The 14,366-nt window shown below is 38.6% G+C and overlaps 1 protein-coding gene across 2 annotated transcripts; it reads right to left on the bottom strand.

Moving 5' to 3' along the window:
- Nucleotides 1–486: 486 nt before the first annotated feature.
- otx2b (orthodenticle homeobox 2b) lies at nt 487–6,131 on the bottom strand. 2 transcript variants are annotated; one of them, XM_079457808.1, is made up of 4 exons: nt 5,272–6,131; nt 3,089–3,311; nt 2,374–2,525; nt 487–2,204 (listed from the first exon to the last, which is right to left on the bottom strand). In XM_079457808.1, exons 2-4 carry the CDS (start codon nt 3,183–3,185, stop codon nt 1,584–1,586), a joined length of 870 nt encoding a protein of 289 aa, XP_079313934.1. In that variant the 5' UTR covers nt 3,186–3,311; nt 5,272–6,131; the 3' UTR covers nt 487–1,583. The 2 variants fall into 2 exon arrangements, with proteins under 2 accessions (XP_079313934.1, XP_079313933.1); XM_079457807.1 differs by having other exon boundaries at nt 5,070–5,290.
- Between the last annotated feature and the right edge of the window lie 8,235 nt (nt 6,132–14,366).

Here is a 14,366-nt window from a genome sequence, read left to right as displayed (position 1 = left end):
GGAAATAAGAAATAATTAAAATTTGCTCACGCCTTGCAGTTACAGAGATACATTTACTTCAAGTGTTGCTTTCTTTAATGGTCAAATTACAAGACGCTTACAACCCAGTGCTTTTTAAGTTTCAGCTTTAATTTAGGTTTCTGAGTAGACTCGCGTTATCTCCTATAAGCCACTTGTTGGCCCCAATTTTATACAAAATGGATTGAAATGCACTGTTCAGCGTGGACAGTTTATTGTAAAGCTGTCAACCAGGAGAACACTATTAAAATAAGGATTTCTTCCTTCCATTCGTCTCAGGGAAATGGACACCCAACGGTTATTTCAGGTTTAAGAATAAGAGAATAATTCACCTTTGTTACGCTTTTATTTTATTACTACGTACTAATACGTTAAATGTAGACACCCCAGTGTTGACAGTTGTGTGATAAGAAATGAACCGTCGCTCAAAGCTATTATAATTATGTTTTTTTATTTTTGAGATTTTTTGGGGCTATATGTAGTTTATACTATGGTGATCTATTAAATACAAACACACACATACAATTCATAGTCAATTTTAATAACTCGTCCAGACCTAATCACTTTAAATATGGTTTCAGATTTGAAATCGTTTATTATTATTTCTCTGGTGGGACCACATTATACCACTCCAGCCATGTTTAAAATTACAAGGTTGGTATATCAGCTACATGATCAATGAAGATCAATAGACGGGGGGACAACCGGTTCCTTTCCAACACATGCTCTTATATCCCTGTATTCTCAAGATGGGTTGTCTCCTGAAATTAATTCAATGGTAATAATGTGACTATTATTATTTACTGTGGTTCTTTAAAGAAAAAATGTTAAAAATCTAGTAAAATCACAGCCGAGTCTTCGCAAATGCGACAGAGCTCACAAATTGCATACAGTTACAACAGATCACAGTTTCGAAGGCTAGCACAGATAAAAAACACAAATGTACCATTTATATAAGACACACATTGATTGTCTTTTAAAAACTACATATTGATTCCTTATAAACACCTTTTCTTAAATAAAGTAGTGCATCCAGGTCGCCGCGGGGGCGTTCGGCACACACACACACGCGTACACGCATACACACATCACACACACATCCTCTCTATCATCCTCCTGATGGAAGTGTCTCTCGTCTTGCCAACATTGAAATAGGTCGGCGTGCTCTAAGAGGCTTAGAGAAAGCCTGCCCATTCCAAGCACTTAACCAAAAGATTGGCTCCTTTTGCCGTGTAGTTTTTTCTCCTCTTTTCTTGTGTAAGGATTTGTTCCGTGGCTTTGACCTAACTTATTACAAACTCACTTTGATTTCCTCTACTTTAAACAACAGGTTGTGGTCAAATGGCCAAGGTTTTTACGCACTCATGACCCTTAAAAACTTTACGTTTATAGCACAAAAAGATATTTCATGTCAAGACTAACTTCAAGAGCGCTGTCTGGCGCAGTGCGACCCATCCACCCCGGACAGTCCACGCGTCACGGAACACTTTGTTTTTGGAAGGATGGCAGGTGTACAACGTTTATTTTATGGTCTTTAATAGTGTCGATTGTACGTTTTGTTACTTTCACAAAACCTGGAATTTCCAGGAGGAAGTCTGATCTTTGTAATCCAAGCAATCAGCATTAAAGTTCAGTTTCCACGAGGACGCTTGGTCCTTATAATCCAAGCAATCCGCGGTGGAGTTGAAGCCGAGCCCGGAGGCTCCGTAACCCTGCGTGGAAAGGGATGCGGGAGACTGGTTCAGGTGACTTGTAACAGCGTTGCCACTCATGGGGCTTAATGTGGATCCTGGTCCGGTCAGCTGATGGTGCATGGGCGTCAAGTAAGAGCCGCAGTCCATTCCCCCAAAGTAGGACGTGGAACCAGCATAACCCTGACTGTATCCGGACGCTTGCGTATAGGTCATTGGGTAGGATCGCTGCATGCAGGAGGAGGAGGTAGACAGTGGGTCTGACAGCGGCGAAATGGAAGCCGGGCTCCAAATGGACACCGGCGCAGTGGTGGTGGAGATGGCCGGGACTGAAGTGCTGGAGGGCGGGGTGAACTGGCCACTCGCCCCGCTCTCAGAACTGGCTTCTCGCGCTGGAGAGCTCTTCTTTTTGGCAGGTCGCACCTTGTTCTGACCTCCGTTTTGTTGTTGTTGCTGCTGCTGGCGACACTTTGCCCTTCGGTTTTTGAACCAAACCTGACGCGAGTTAAAATAGAGTTAAATACGTTCTGGTAACTTCAAGTGTGGAACACCATCAATATAAAAACCACGTTTTATATCTATAAAAGCGCTCTTTTCAAATCATAGACGTATATATAAGTTGTTTTCATTGTTAAAATAGCAAGGGTTAAGAAAAGCTAACTACCTGTACTCGGGACTCGGGTAGGTTGATTTTCAAGGCCACCTCCTCTCGCATGAAAATATCCGGGTAGCGCGTTTTACCGAATAAAGCCTCCAGCACATCTAGTTGAGCTCGAGTAAATGTTGTCCTCTCCCGCCTTTGCTTTCGAGGAGTCGCTGTTTTAAACAATGTAAACATATTCATTACATAAAAGTCCATCCAAAAAGTCATCTTGCAGATGAAACTATACTATAAAAAAGTTATGAAAATTTCATATATCAATATTTGTATCAATATTTGTATTAGAATATTTCATGCTAGTAGCCAAAGTTTTATCTGATATGGTGTAATAACGGACTGTCTTACACAACAATTTATCAATCAAATAAAAAATAATCATCAAATAATTATCAAAAAACTATTACAAATAATGCAAAATTGATAGTTGTTAATTCATGTTCATGTATCTCAAGTTTTTTTCCGAAGTTGGATTTCAAAAGGGTTGTGAACCCGCCAGAATGATATAAATGTGATAATAGCTCAATAACAGTCACATTTTTATCCTTGGAACTTATGACGCATTTTCTAATGTAATTATGAAACAATAATTACAAGTAAATTAAATAGCCAGGTCTACTATTTACATTACAAAACGGTAGTGCACGGAGCAACTAAATAGTCTTGAATACATAAAATACTTTTAGTATAACAATTCGTAATAATAAAAAATGCGTCTCACCTGGGTATCCAACGGACGGATGCAGAAGGTCCATGCCGGAGGTAGTTAGACTTAACCCGTTGACCGTGTAAGGTGGTTGCTTAAGATACGACATCATGCTAAAGATGGTGGTGGGGGTTAAATTGGAGAAAATCTGGAAAGCGGAGCACCGGCCTGTTTTCCTTATCTTATTTCTGCTTCTTGTCTGTTTTCGTCCTCAGCAGTGGCGGTGAATCCAAAAGCCCTGTTTCCAAAATAATGAATAAATAAAACTGAAAAATAAGAGGGGCGTTCAGAGAAACGACGCAGGTTGTTGTTTCAGCTTCTGACATTTGTTAGACACTGCGTCCTTCTAACTGCGTCGACTTATAAGCGAATAACCCACGTCCGCACCGCACTGCTCTTAAAAGCCGCTCCAGACCTCCAGCTGTCCTCCTGAGATGAACGAAGCTCATCTTGACAAACGCCCCCTGTCCCTCCCCTCCCTCCCCTCTCCCTACCAACCCCAAAAAGTAACATCTAATAATTGCAACAAGTCCTGACAAAGACAAAATATACGTCGTTCAAATGTGCCAAACATAATTTGCATAGGAACCCGCTAATTGTCTCGGGCATTGATTTGGGGGCTGTTGGTGCAAACAAAGGCCAGTGTTAGCCTGATAAGTAATGGTGATAACAAAAGCTCGATTGGCAAATGTAACAATGACAAAAGTAGCCTTCTTTTCTCACTCACATCAGTCCAAATAACACAACACATTCATAATAATTACTTGTTTTAGTGTTTCTATTTATGATCTCTTAATGGCCATTAAATAGACAACTGATCAAGAAAAGTCAAAAAGTAAAGTCAAACAAATAGATCAAATCTAACATTTTCTTTTTCCATTGAACCATTGTTTGTGTGCATTTAGATTTATTTTTGTGTGCATTTAGATTTAAATTTGAAGCTCTAGCATCTGCCTGAAACAAATCTGAAGACTATTTTAAATCTATCAGAGGTTGCAGGTTTATACGAAACGTTTAAGAGTAAGTTGTCATTGGCGTTTTTTAATTCCCTTAAAACTTTATTTAACACGCGCTTTCATTTATCATTACGCGCCGCTGACGAATCACAACTGTACGAATAATTTTTTTTCCAACAAAACAAACTTTAGCCCAATTATGCAAAAAGTTTTTTTTTAATATAGGCCCTTGCAACGGTTTCATCCCTCAATCTGTCACTTTTAACAGTCCTCGTCTACCAGTTGCACAGCCGCTCAATAGTAATTACCTCATCCAAGAATTAATTATGATAAATGTTGTTGTTGATAAATTAACGAGATAATCCGTATGGCACGCGCACCCTAATTACTGGACGCTACCTCTTCATCTGAACGTTTGGCCTCATTGATTCTGTTCATGACTACAAAATAGCCTACCAAAAAAAACAGGGATACGCACACACACGTGTATTTTGCTGAAACTTTGCTTCTACCATGTCGGAATTAATATGAATAGTATTGTTTTTGGCAGGAAATATCTGCCAAATCATTGGCTTGACCTGCATTTGAGAGGACAGTTATTAATTGAACATGCAGGAAATCCAAAAATGTCATATTTCAATCAGAAATAATAACAACATGCCGATGAGATGTTAGGCTGGTTTATGTTAATTCTCAATACAATTTCGTTAAAATGAAATGAAAAAAGTAAATTGCACTTTATAAAATTGACAATATTCTCCAGCGGACTACCACACAACGAAACATGCATTAGTTTATCACATTTTTCAACAATATATTTATTAATACATTTTACAATTAAGATTAACTTTTTTTGGTAAAGGGGCTACCTTTGGGTAAATATTAAAAAGCGTTACAAATATAGTTTGCGTAATAAAATTATTAAAAGGCGAGAGAAAAATAATGGACACATTAATAATAATAATAATTACTATTTTTTACAAATTCAATGAAAAATGCACACAAAAGTCAATCAAATTATACACAAGGCAGCTACTTACAAAATAACTGGATTCAGTTCGAAGTCCGCTAAAGTTTGACGTCCGATAGCAAATATACGTTTAAATGGTTGCAGAAATATTCAACACATCAAGATAAAATCCTTTTCATCATTACGAAACCGAAGCAAATGAGTTATGAGCAAGTCTCTACAGCTAAGCACGGAGAATGGGTGAAATGGTTTAGAGAGATTAAAGCACGTACGGTTATGATTCGCTGCTCCTCTGGGCTGAAGTTGCTGGAGTCTGATTTGTACAGCACGCTGGCCAATGAAGAGCTCAGGACTGGAGTCTGTTTCTCTCGCAGGGCCATTTGCAGGGAAACAAATGTAGACAGCTACTTTTGGATGCAAACTCCCCAGCCAATGAGAGAGAGGCCCCAGCGGAGCGCATTCACATCTCCAGGAGATTTTTACTTGTTCTTTCAAACGCGTTATATTTATTTTTTGTTGTTGGTTGCGATATGTGTTTAAAATGACCACGTTGCTGATGCGGTGGCCCTTGGTGAATGTGCTGTACCACTCCAAAAAGTTGCTATGGTCTAAACAGTATCATCATAAAAGACAGATTAACAATCTTGAAAAGAAACTGCTCAAACCCTTTATTATTCTTAAAACTGTGCTAAAACTTGGAGGTTAAAGGGAGAAAGCAAATGCTAAACGAGGGCTTGAATGCACGCAGTCCTCTGTATTATCTTTTGCTGGAGGGATTTACGGGGACTTAATTCCTTAAAACTCCTCTCGTCCACATGACGCTCAAACCGCAAATGCTCAAGCTGATATACTCAAATGCATCAAGCGATGAGTGCATCGCATTGCCATGGGGCTAGATTAAGGCCTTTTATAAGACATGTAGAATACACTTGAACCCAGTGTGGAGTCGTGCGACGAGGAGGTGAGTTGGGTAGGCTACCTTTAAAATGTTTGAAAGCACGTTGTCAATATCCACTCTAAGAAATCTCGATCGGGATTCTTCTGTGTGGGAGGAAAGCCGTCTTTATCAAAGCAGCTAATATATTTTAAGCTCTACTGAGAAACTGAGAACCTGACAAGCGCCCGATGACTCGAGATGCGAGGAACACGGTGAGCAGCATTTAACCGCATAGCATTCTTATTTAATGCATGTTTTGAAGTAATTTACTGTACAGCATATGTTCATAAATTGTCTTTATTGTACTACTATTATTATTATGGTCGTTCATTGCATTAGACTCGAATTATGACGAATAAGACATTTCAAACCAAATTAATAACTTCATGTCTTGCCTCGTTATTTCAATGAAACATGTTGTTGCTACTGTTTAATACTATCTACGTGTTTTACGAGTTAATATAGTCATCTTTAAGTGAGATTGTTTTTATTCTTGAGGACACCATAGAAACAACAGTTAAAGCATTTTTATTCATAATAATAATCATGACAGAAATTATAATAATGATAGACATTATTTATGAGAATATATCTCAAATGTATAAAAATGTAAACAGTTTAAACTGACACACAGATGGCCCACTGATGATCCATCGTTCATTTGATAGTAGACAGGCGCATATAACTTGACTATTTAGTTAAACTTTAGAAACCCAGTATTTTAATGTAAACTTTCATTGGTTTATGGATGAAAGATTAGAATTTACAGACTTACAAACTTTATTCTAACTGATTCGACTTTAAGACAAGATAAAGAGTTTCAGTCGTGCACCTGCTATATTGTGGAATGCTCTGGAGAAGATGAAAACCACAAACCTGGTGATTTGTATAATTTTTCCAACACTTACCAGACATGACTATTGTTTTGGAAATCTTCAGACACTTTGTTTTCTTCAAGCGCTTTTGGAGGGTCTTTTGGGGGAAAGTGACTTTTTCTCATACAACTAAAAGTCAAATCGCCTCCTTTTTTCTTTCTCTAAATACATTCTCTTCTGTGCCCTGTTGGGAAAACTGCAGGTCGCCCCATATTAAGGATTATCCAAGTCGATCATTGTAGGAGGTCTATGCCTAAATACAAAGAGACAAATATGTACGATTTGAGGTTATTATTAAAAATGAATAAATAAACGGAGACCTAAATATACTTGGGAAAGTTCACATCAAACATTTGCAGTGGGCTACCTTAGTGTAATGTGTTTAGAGACACAGCTGTGATAAATAAACCATGTTTTATCAAGCACTAAAAACACTTGCATGTGCCGTTATCTCTGGGATCTCAGCCCGCATTGCCTCTCGCTGTTTAAATTGCTAAATTATTTATCAAATTCTAAACGCCCCGCGTCCGGAGGGAATTCTCATCTTTAAAGGAATTGTAGTTTGTCAAAGTGAAAAAAGAGCAATGCGTGCTGGCGCCTCTGGCCACAACAGCGCGATCCCAGTAAATGACACCCTTTCCCTTTAATCTCCGCTTTAGTTGAGTGGCGAGTTGCAATATGAAACGTTTATTTGTATTATAAAGCTGAACATGCATCAGTATCTAGTGACTTATTCATCTGGGTTCTATTATTTTCTTTGTTTATTTAAATCATTTAATATTTTCAAATTGGCCTACTAGATAAAAAGAACAAATAATAAAAATATCCATTACAAATAATAATAATAACCATAATGATAATGTTATATATTGTATTATAATTGTTGCTGTTTTTATTGTTTTTGTTGCCCTTATATTATTTAATGACCTCATTGCTTTTTGTCTCTCTTGCAGATCACTCCGAATATTTGCAAGAACTAATGGACTAAAGTGGCTAGTGGACGTTTCTTTTCTTATGTTTGGATAAGCAAAGTAGGGATGGATACATTTCTTCTACAATTTATCAAACAGAAGATTAAAATGTCACCATTTTGCATTAACTGAAGAATCGTTTCGTTGACTAAAATAAAGGACGGTCTTTCAGTGTTACATATTATGATGTCCATGTTTTCAAAACGCAGATAAAATCATAAACACTGTTTGAATGGATATCATTTATGCTAGTACAAACGAACCCGCTGTAATATTCTCCTAAATATTTCTATGATTTGACATAATTGTGACAGTGCTTAAATGCGATAACAGAGTCATTTTTGATGAGAGGAACACTTGAATGTGAAGGTATATTTGCACAAAGTAATTACTGTGAATAAAAGAGCTCGTTTGATCTTTATTGACATTCATAATTTGCTGTGTGCCATGTCTTCCCGTAAGGTACGGGGAACTTAAATGGGGTTAAATGTTACACGTCATGGTCCAAGAAAATAAGGATGTCAGATTGATACGGTGGAGAAAACACATTCGGTTTGCACAGCACATTTCAAGAGATCGCTGAGCTGACAAATATTTACATATGGAAACAGTCTGTGATAAAGAGAAACAGAGAAGGAGAGATAGCACGCGCGCGCAAAATGTATTATTTTTGAATGTGCAAAACATCTACATACAGCTTTGTTTTATACACGTGATCACACATTACCTTTAATTCTATAACAAGACGTTTTTTAGTGTTCAGTAATTTTGATTATACACATTTGACATCACTCATTTCATCCACCTTGACCAAAAAAAGAGCGCAAAAACCATGACAGGACCCAATCATGTGTGTGATGCATTTAGTTTTTTCTGGCAATATTTAATGGTTATTAATCACTACAGTAATTGTTGGTTGACTGTTTGCACAGGGGCCAGCAACAAACAAATGGATTCAATTAAAACCTTCAAGTCATCAATATGAGGCAAGTAAAGCCCTCTACCATACTGACAAGGACAAACAAGTACGCACAAGGGGACACTAAACGTTCTTTCAGTCATGCATAAACATGCTTTTCTCTGCACTCTTGCTCTCTCTCTCTCACACACACAAACACACACACACATACACGCACGCACACACGCACACACACACAAAAACACAGGCGAACGCGTCAGATATCTAAACCTTAAAGAAATTAAAGCAACTCAATTGTTTCTCAATGTCCAAGTCCCAATCACATTTATTGGCAAACAACATTATTCGCTGTCACACACAAAATATGATCTGTACACCAACATCCTTGGATTGCATGAGGTTTGTGGCATATTGCAGAACCTGCCCTGCAGTGTGGACTTCACTTCTTTTCCCTTTCTGAGTTCAAAGGCACGGGAACAGAGAGGGTCGGATTTATTCAGGCATTATGTGGTAAATGCTTGGATGTCTTTCTTGTAGTCTGCAAAGCCTTAAGATCACATTTAGGGAACGTTCTATTGTGAAGGCACCTGTGAAATCCCCATAATAAATTCACCAAATGGGCACAAGCAATGGCTATTTATGATTTTGAACCTTTCTTCCGGTTTATCTTGCCTTCGAGGTAAAGGTGTGTCTGTTATGGACCACTTTTAGACTTGTATGGCACTACAAGGCTCACATGAGCGAAAACTAATCATATGGATGCCTGCAAGATATAATATTCTAGTTTTGTTCTTGTTAAAATAGCCTAATTAACACTAAAATGCTTTAAACAAGATATAAAGTGATGTAACAATTATTTGGGGATATTTTGTACCCGAGCCAGACTTTGAAAGCTGGACCACAAATATGTTTGTTAATGTGTTGAAGACAGAAATGAGTCTTTAATTATGTGATATAATTAACCCTGCACCCAGTCTGAAAGGCATGCGAGTTGAGGACTAGCCCCCATATGGGGTGAGCATTCCTTACTTGTGCCCCGTCCAAACCCCACTTTGTTTTGAGTGACATTCTGGCACTCTTACACATACACCAGTACTCAGCTACCAAATTGTACTGTCTTGCTGTGTAATAAACTGCCAGTTCACACGCATCTCTCCCTCTCTCTTTTTCCTGAAGTGCTTTCTTTCTTTCCTTCCCATTCCTTCTTCCGCCCTTAATTCCTTTAATCCCGTTCTTTCATAAAACAACACATCAACACCAGAATTGCCAGTGCCTCTCTATTTATATCTCTTTTGGGTCGGTTGGGACTCCTCTTATGATTCTGTCAATTGGATGTTTCCATTACGTTCCCTTCACGTTCCTGCCATGTTCTTGTCCCAGCTCCAGTCGGTAGTCAGCTCCAGCCACAGGCTGGCAGCTGTTTTTTGCAATTGTGTATCTCTGAGGGCTTTTCTTCGACTGGAACCGTCCCCTTCAATTAGGAAAGTAAACACAAGAAACGTCTGCGAGTATGTGTGTGTGTGAAGTTCCCAAACCGAACCCTAAATCTAAGTAAGTCTCCAGCTATGATAAAACAACCCCACACTCTTCTTGTTATGATCTCTCTATCTCTCCCTTTCTCATTTTCACAATATCCAAATGAAGTGATTCTGGCATCTAATTGTTATGAGTTCTGGTAGAATGAGGTAGGATAGACATTAGAAATAGATTTTGGACACCTTTTAATTAGTTTTTACCTCTGTAGTGTAGTTGCTTTACTCAAAATCTCACCAAAATGTGTATTTGAAGAGTGCCAGAAAGCATTACAAACACTGCAATCTTTATCTTGATAATGTGAAGCGTAAGGTTTCATTTTGGGAAAAAGTATATTTTTATTACATATGTGAAAAATATATATTGTAATACTGTATAAAATCAAAGTCTCACAGTGGGAAAAAATGGGTAAACATTGTTGGGTAAAGGCTGCTGACAGCTGATTTTACATACTGTATATTCATTCAAACCTCATTTGCTGAACCACCTAAACATTGTGCACACACAAAGGAACTTTTTAACTGGAAATTATTCAAGGTTAAATTACCAAAAACTTACTCTGCTTCTGTGCATTTGATAAGAAAAAAATTATCATTCTATTTTTATATTAGTGCCTTAAAATATTCGAGTATCTATGTAGAATCTCAGATCATATTGAGGAGGCATTTAAACTGTAGCATTTAACTGCACAGATACTGGTAAAAATGTACGTTGTTTTCATTTAAGATTAACATGACAGGTCACCAATCGGCACCATGGTTACCATGGGGAATTAAATACTGCTGAAAAGAATCTAGAGTCTGCCAGACTGAGTTGCAGACTGGGGTAGGACAGGCTAAGTGTGTGTGAACGTTGCATTTGACTGTGTGTGTGCTGGGGGTGGGAACACACTCCCAGTGGTTACCGCCTTGCGGCTGGCAATAGGGATGCAGGAATTTCACTAGACCTACTGCCCGGAAAATGCCAGGTGGGAGACGAGGACCGGACAGAGGGTGTGGAGGAGTCACCAATAACGACCAGAAGGAGTGGTGGTGGATAGGTAGCTCAGGAACTTACAGAAGCTTGGTAGAAAAATAGGTGATCAAAATGTAATTATTGTCACTTTTATGTCAATCGCAGCTTAACAAAGTAAAATGTCTTAGGAAAGCTAGAATGCAAATGATTGAGTTTGATTATCCTTTTTGTTTTGCTTTCATTGAATATTGTTAAAATTTAGAGTGCTCTATGTGTTGTAACAATACCTTACATTGAAATGTTTTACATTATAATTAAAATATTACTGAAAGTGACATCAAACTTGAGGCCGGTTGCTCTTCATTGTTCTGATTATAAAATAAATTAAAGATCAATGATATTAGTCATCAGTCACTCAGTTTAACTGTACCTTTGTACTGTTCTTTTTAATTATCCTAAAACTTTGCAATAGCAATAAGTGTATAATATTGAAATGCACTATTCATTTAACAAGCATCCTGATAAATACATTGAACAAAAGTATCCTTAAATATACTATTCATAACACAATCTGACTTTAATGAGAGTGTTTGAGAGGTGAGCAACAGTTTTTCTCTACCGTTTTGTAAACAGCAACACTGAAAAGGAGAAGTTCAGTTGCTCTGAAATCATCGCGGTCTCTGCTGTGGAGCTTCTGGGGCACAGTTCAATAAAGCAGCAGCATAATGGTCACCACCACGGTGAAGCCATCGAGTCATGGAGCAACATCATGCTCCGCAGCAGGGGAAGACATCGGGCAGATGGGTCCAGTGTAGCGGTACAACTCCATCCCTCCTCCTCTCTCTTCTATACTTTACCCTTTCTGTCTTTCTGCCCCACAGTGCGATGGGTCAGAGTCTAATGAATCAAAATCAAACAGATCGGGAGGGTTATTGCGCAGGAAAAGATGAACAAAGCACAGTGGGAAGTATGAATAGGCTGTGTGTGATTTGTCAATGATTGGTGAATCAATTACTAGGTACATGGAAGTGCACAGTAATTTCAAATGAATGAGAACGATATATTAGCGATGGGAGGAAGAATAGCAGTGGAAAGAATATAAGCAAACAAGTCGGTGATGAAGAGAGAGAGATAGTAACAGGGAGAGCAAGGGCAGAAGTGTGATTGAAAGAGAAATGGCAGGCATATTCCTTTGAAATGCCCACTCAGGGGTAGGAGCCTGGAGAAGCAGGCTGGAGTGGCCCAGCGCCTGGACAGACAGGCAGTCACCACTCTGGGCCAGAGTCCAGCACCCCTCCGCCATTCCCACCAACCTCTCCTCCTCGCCCAGGCCAGACTGGCTATGTCCCCCCCCCCTCTGCCCATCAGTCAGCCAGCCTCCAGTGGACCAACTGGAGCCTTGCAACCACACCTTGCCAACAAACCCTCCCTGCAACCCCCACCCAACTGTATGGCTCAGGCCCAAATTGATCCGCCCCATCAGAGCAACCTCTGCAGTGTGAGGGACTGATTACTCCATAAGCTCAGCACATTGTGCCTGCTCTGTTTGATCTGGTGGATATGGTTGGACCTTTGTTCAACAATTTTTTTTGCCAATTCTATGCCGTTGTTGTACCCTTAGATGACCCACCGGAAATTGTTACTAGCAACTGATCTTTACCTTTAGCTCATTTCCATCAGTCCCTGGCGTTCAGTTCAAGGCAAGTGTGAAGTAGGAGTGTCACAATACACCAGGATTGACGAAAACTGTGATATAGAAAACCATAATGTTCAATATTGTGTCGAACACATATTATGATATTGTCAATAATTAAGCACCAGTAACCACAATGGTTCCAAACTCTCTCTCTGCCTCATGAATGATCAAGAATAAACACAAATTACTTAATTAAATATGAATTTGATTGATAGCATCATTTATTTCTTAAAAAAACATTTAGCTATAGATTCAATAGATATCGTGATTACAAATATTTTTGCCCAAGATAATCGTGGCTTGAAATCTGATATTATGACAGCTGTTAAGCCTTTAAAGTAGAGCCTAAAGTTGTTATATAAAGTTGCAGATGCGAAACATACAAAATGACCGATTTTCTGAGAAAAATGCAAGAACAAAGGCTGCAATAGCCAATTACTGTGTTGCTTTGTGGTAATTGCTTTAAACATCTCTAATTTGGAGTCTAAATGCAAAACTCGCATGTGTGCGTCCTGTATCATGTTTTATTGTATTATTGACTGTTTTCCCCTTGTCGCTGCCATTGTCTCTTTGTAAGTTGTGTTTCAGATTTTGACCTGCCAAGTGCACGCCCTCTTTCTGAACTCTTCTGTCAATCCTTGTTCTGTGCATTCCTCCATTGTTTCATTTGCTCAGATATCATATGATGGATCGTCTTGTCATGTTTATCCGCTCTGCATACTGTCAGGGATGACAACCTCAATCTTTGCCACCCCCAGGTCTGAGACAAGGTTACCATGTCCCCATGGCAACAGCAGCAGGCCCACATGATTCGGCACAATGTGAGTGGGAACCTTGCCAGAGACTGGGAATTTGGGTGTGATGTAGGCATTGTGGGTAACAGGTTCAGCCCAGTGGAAGCACATGGGTCACATGAGGACTGACTCTTATGTATTAGATTACAATCAAGCAAAGTTACTGCTGTCAAGAGCTTTACATGTTACCAATACCATACTGTTTCTATTTTTATCCCTTAAAATGCTATTAAAAATAAGGGTGCTAATGGATGCCATTGAAAAAGCATCGTAAAAGATTCTGAAGATATTAAATAAAAAGGAAAGTTAACTCAAAAATGAAAATTCTTTCACTCATTCGCTTGTCATTTTTAATCTGTGTGACTTATTTTTATCTGCAGAACAAAAAGAAGATATTTTGAAGAATGATGTGACTCGCATTGGTTTCGTGTCCATACCATAGAAGTTAAGAAGTACTTCCGTTGTTCGGTTACCAACGTTCTTCACATCATGTTGCAGTTAAAAGAAAATCAGACAGGTTTGAAATGACATAAGGGCAATTATGTGAAAATATCAACCGTACCATGAAAACATTTAGTTTTATCCAATGGATTTCAATAAGATAGCAGCACGGATATTAACATTTGGTGGTTCAAATACCCATGTGACATCTCTTTTCAAATCTGTAAAGCATTTGTTTTATTTTAAG

This window comes from Barbatula barbatula (genome assembly GCF_947034865.1).
Source record: "Barbatula barbatula genome assembly, chromosome: 6".
NCBI lineage: Eukaryota > Metazoa > Chordata > Actinopteri > Cypriniformes > Nemacheilidae > Barbatula > Barbatula barbatula.
This window is presented reverse-complemented; position numbering and strand designations above follow the sequence as displayed.

What these genes read in the sequence shown, in the direction of transcription:
- otx2b (XM_079457808.1), bottom strand. Translation starts at nt 3,185, where the DNA reads ATGATGTCGTATCTTAAGCAACCACCTTACACGGTCAACGGGTTAAGT. An exon ending in TCCGTCCGTTGGATACCCAG is followed by an intron (nt 2,526 to 3,088) that starts GTGAGACGCATT and finishes TGTTTAAAACAG; the next exon opens with CGACTCCTCGAAAGCAAAGG. An exon ending in TACCCGAGTCCCGAGTACAG is followed by an intron (nt 2,205 to 2,373) that starts GTAGTTAGCTTT and finishes AACTCGCGTCAG; the next exon opens with GTTTGGTTCAAAAACCGAAG.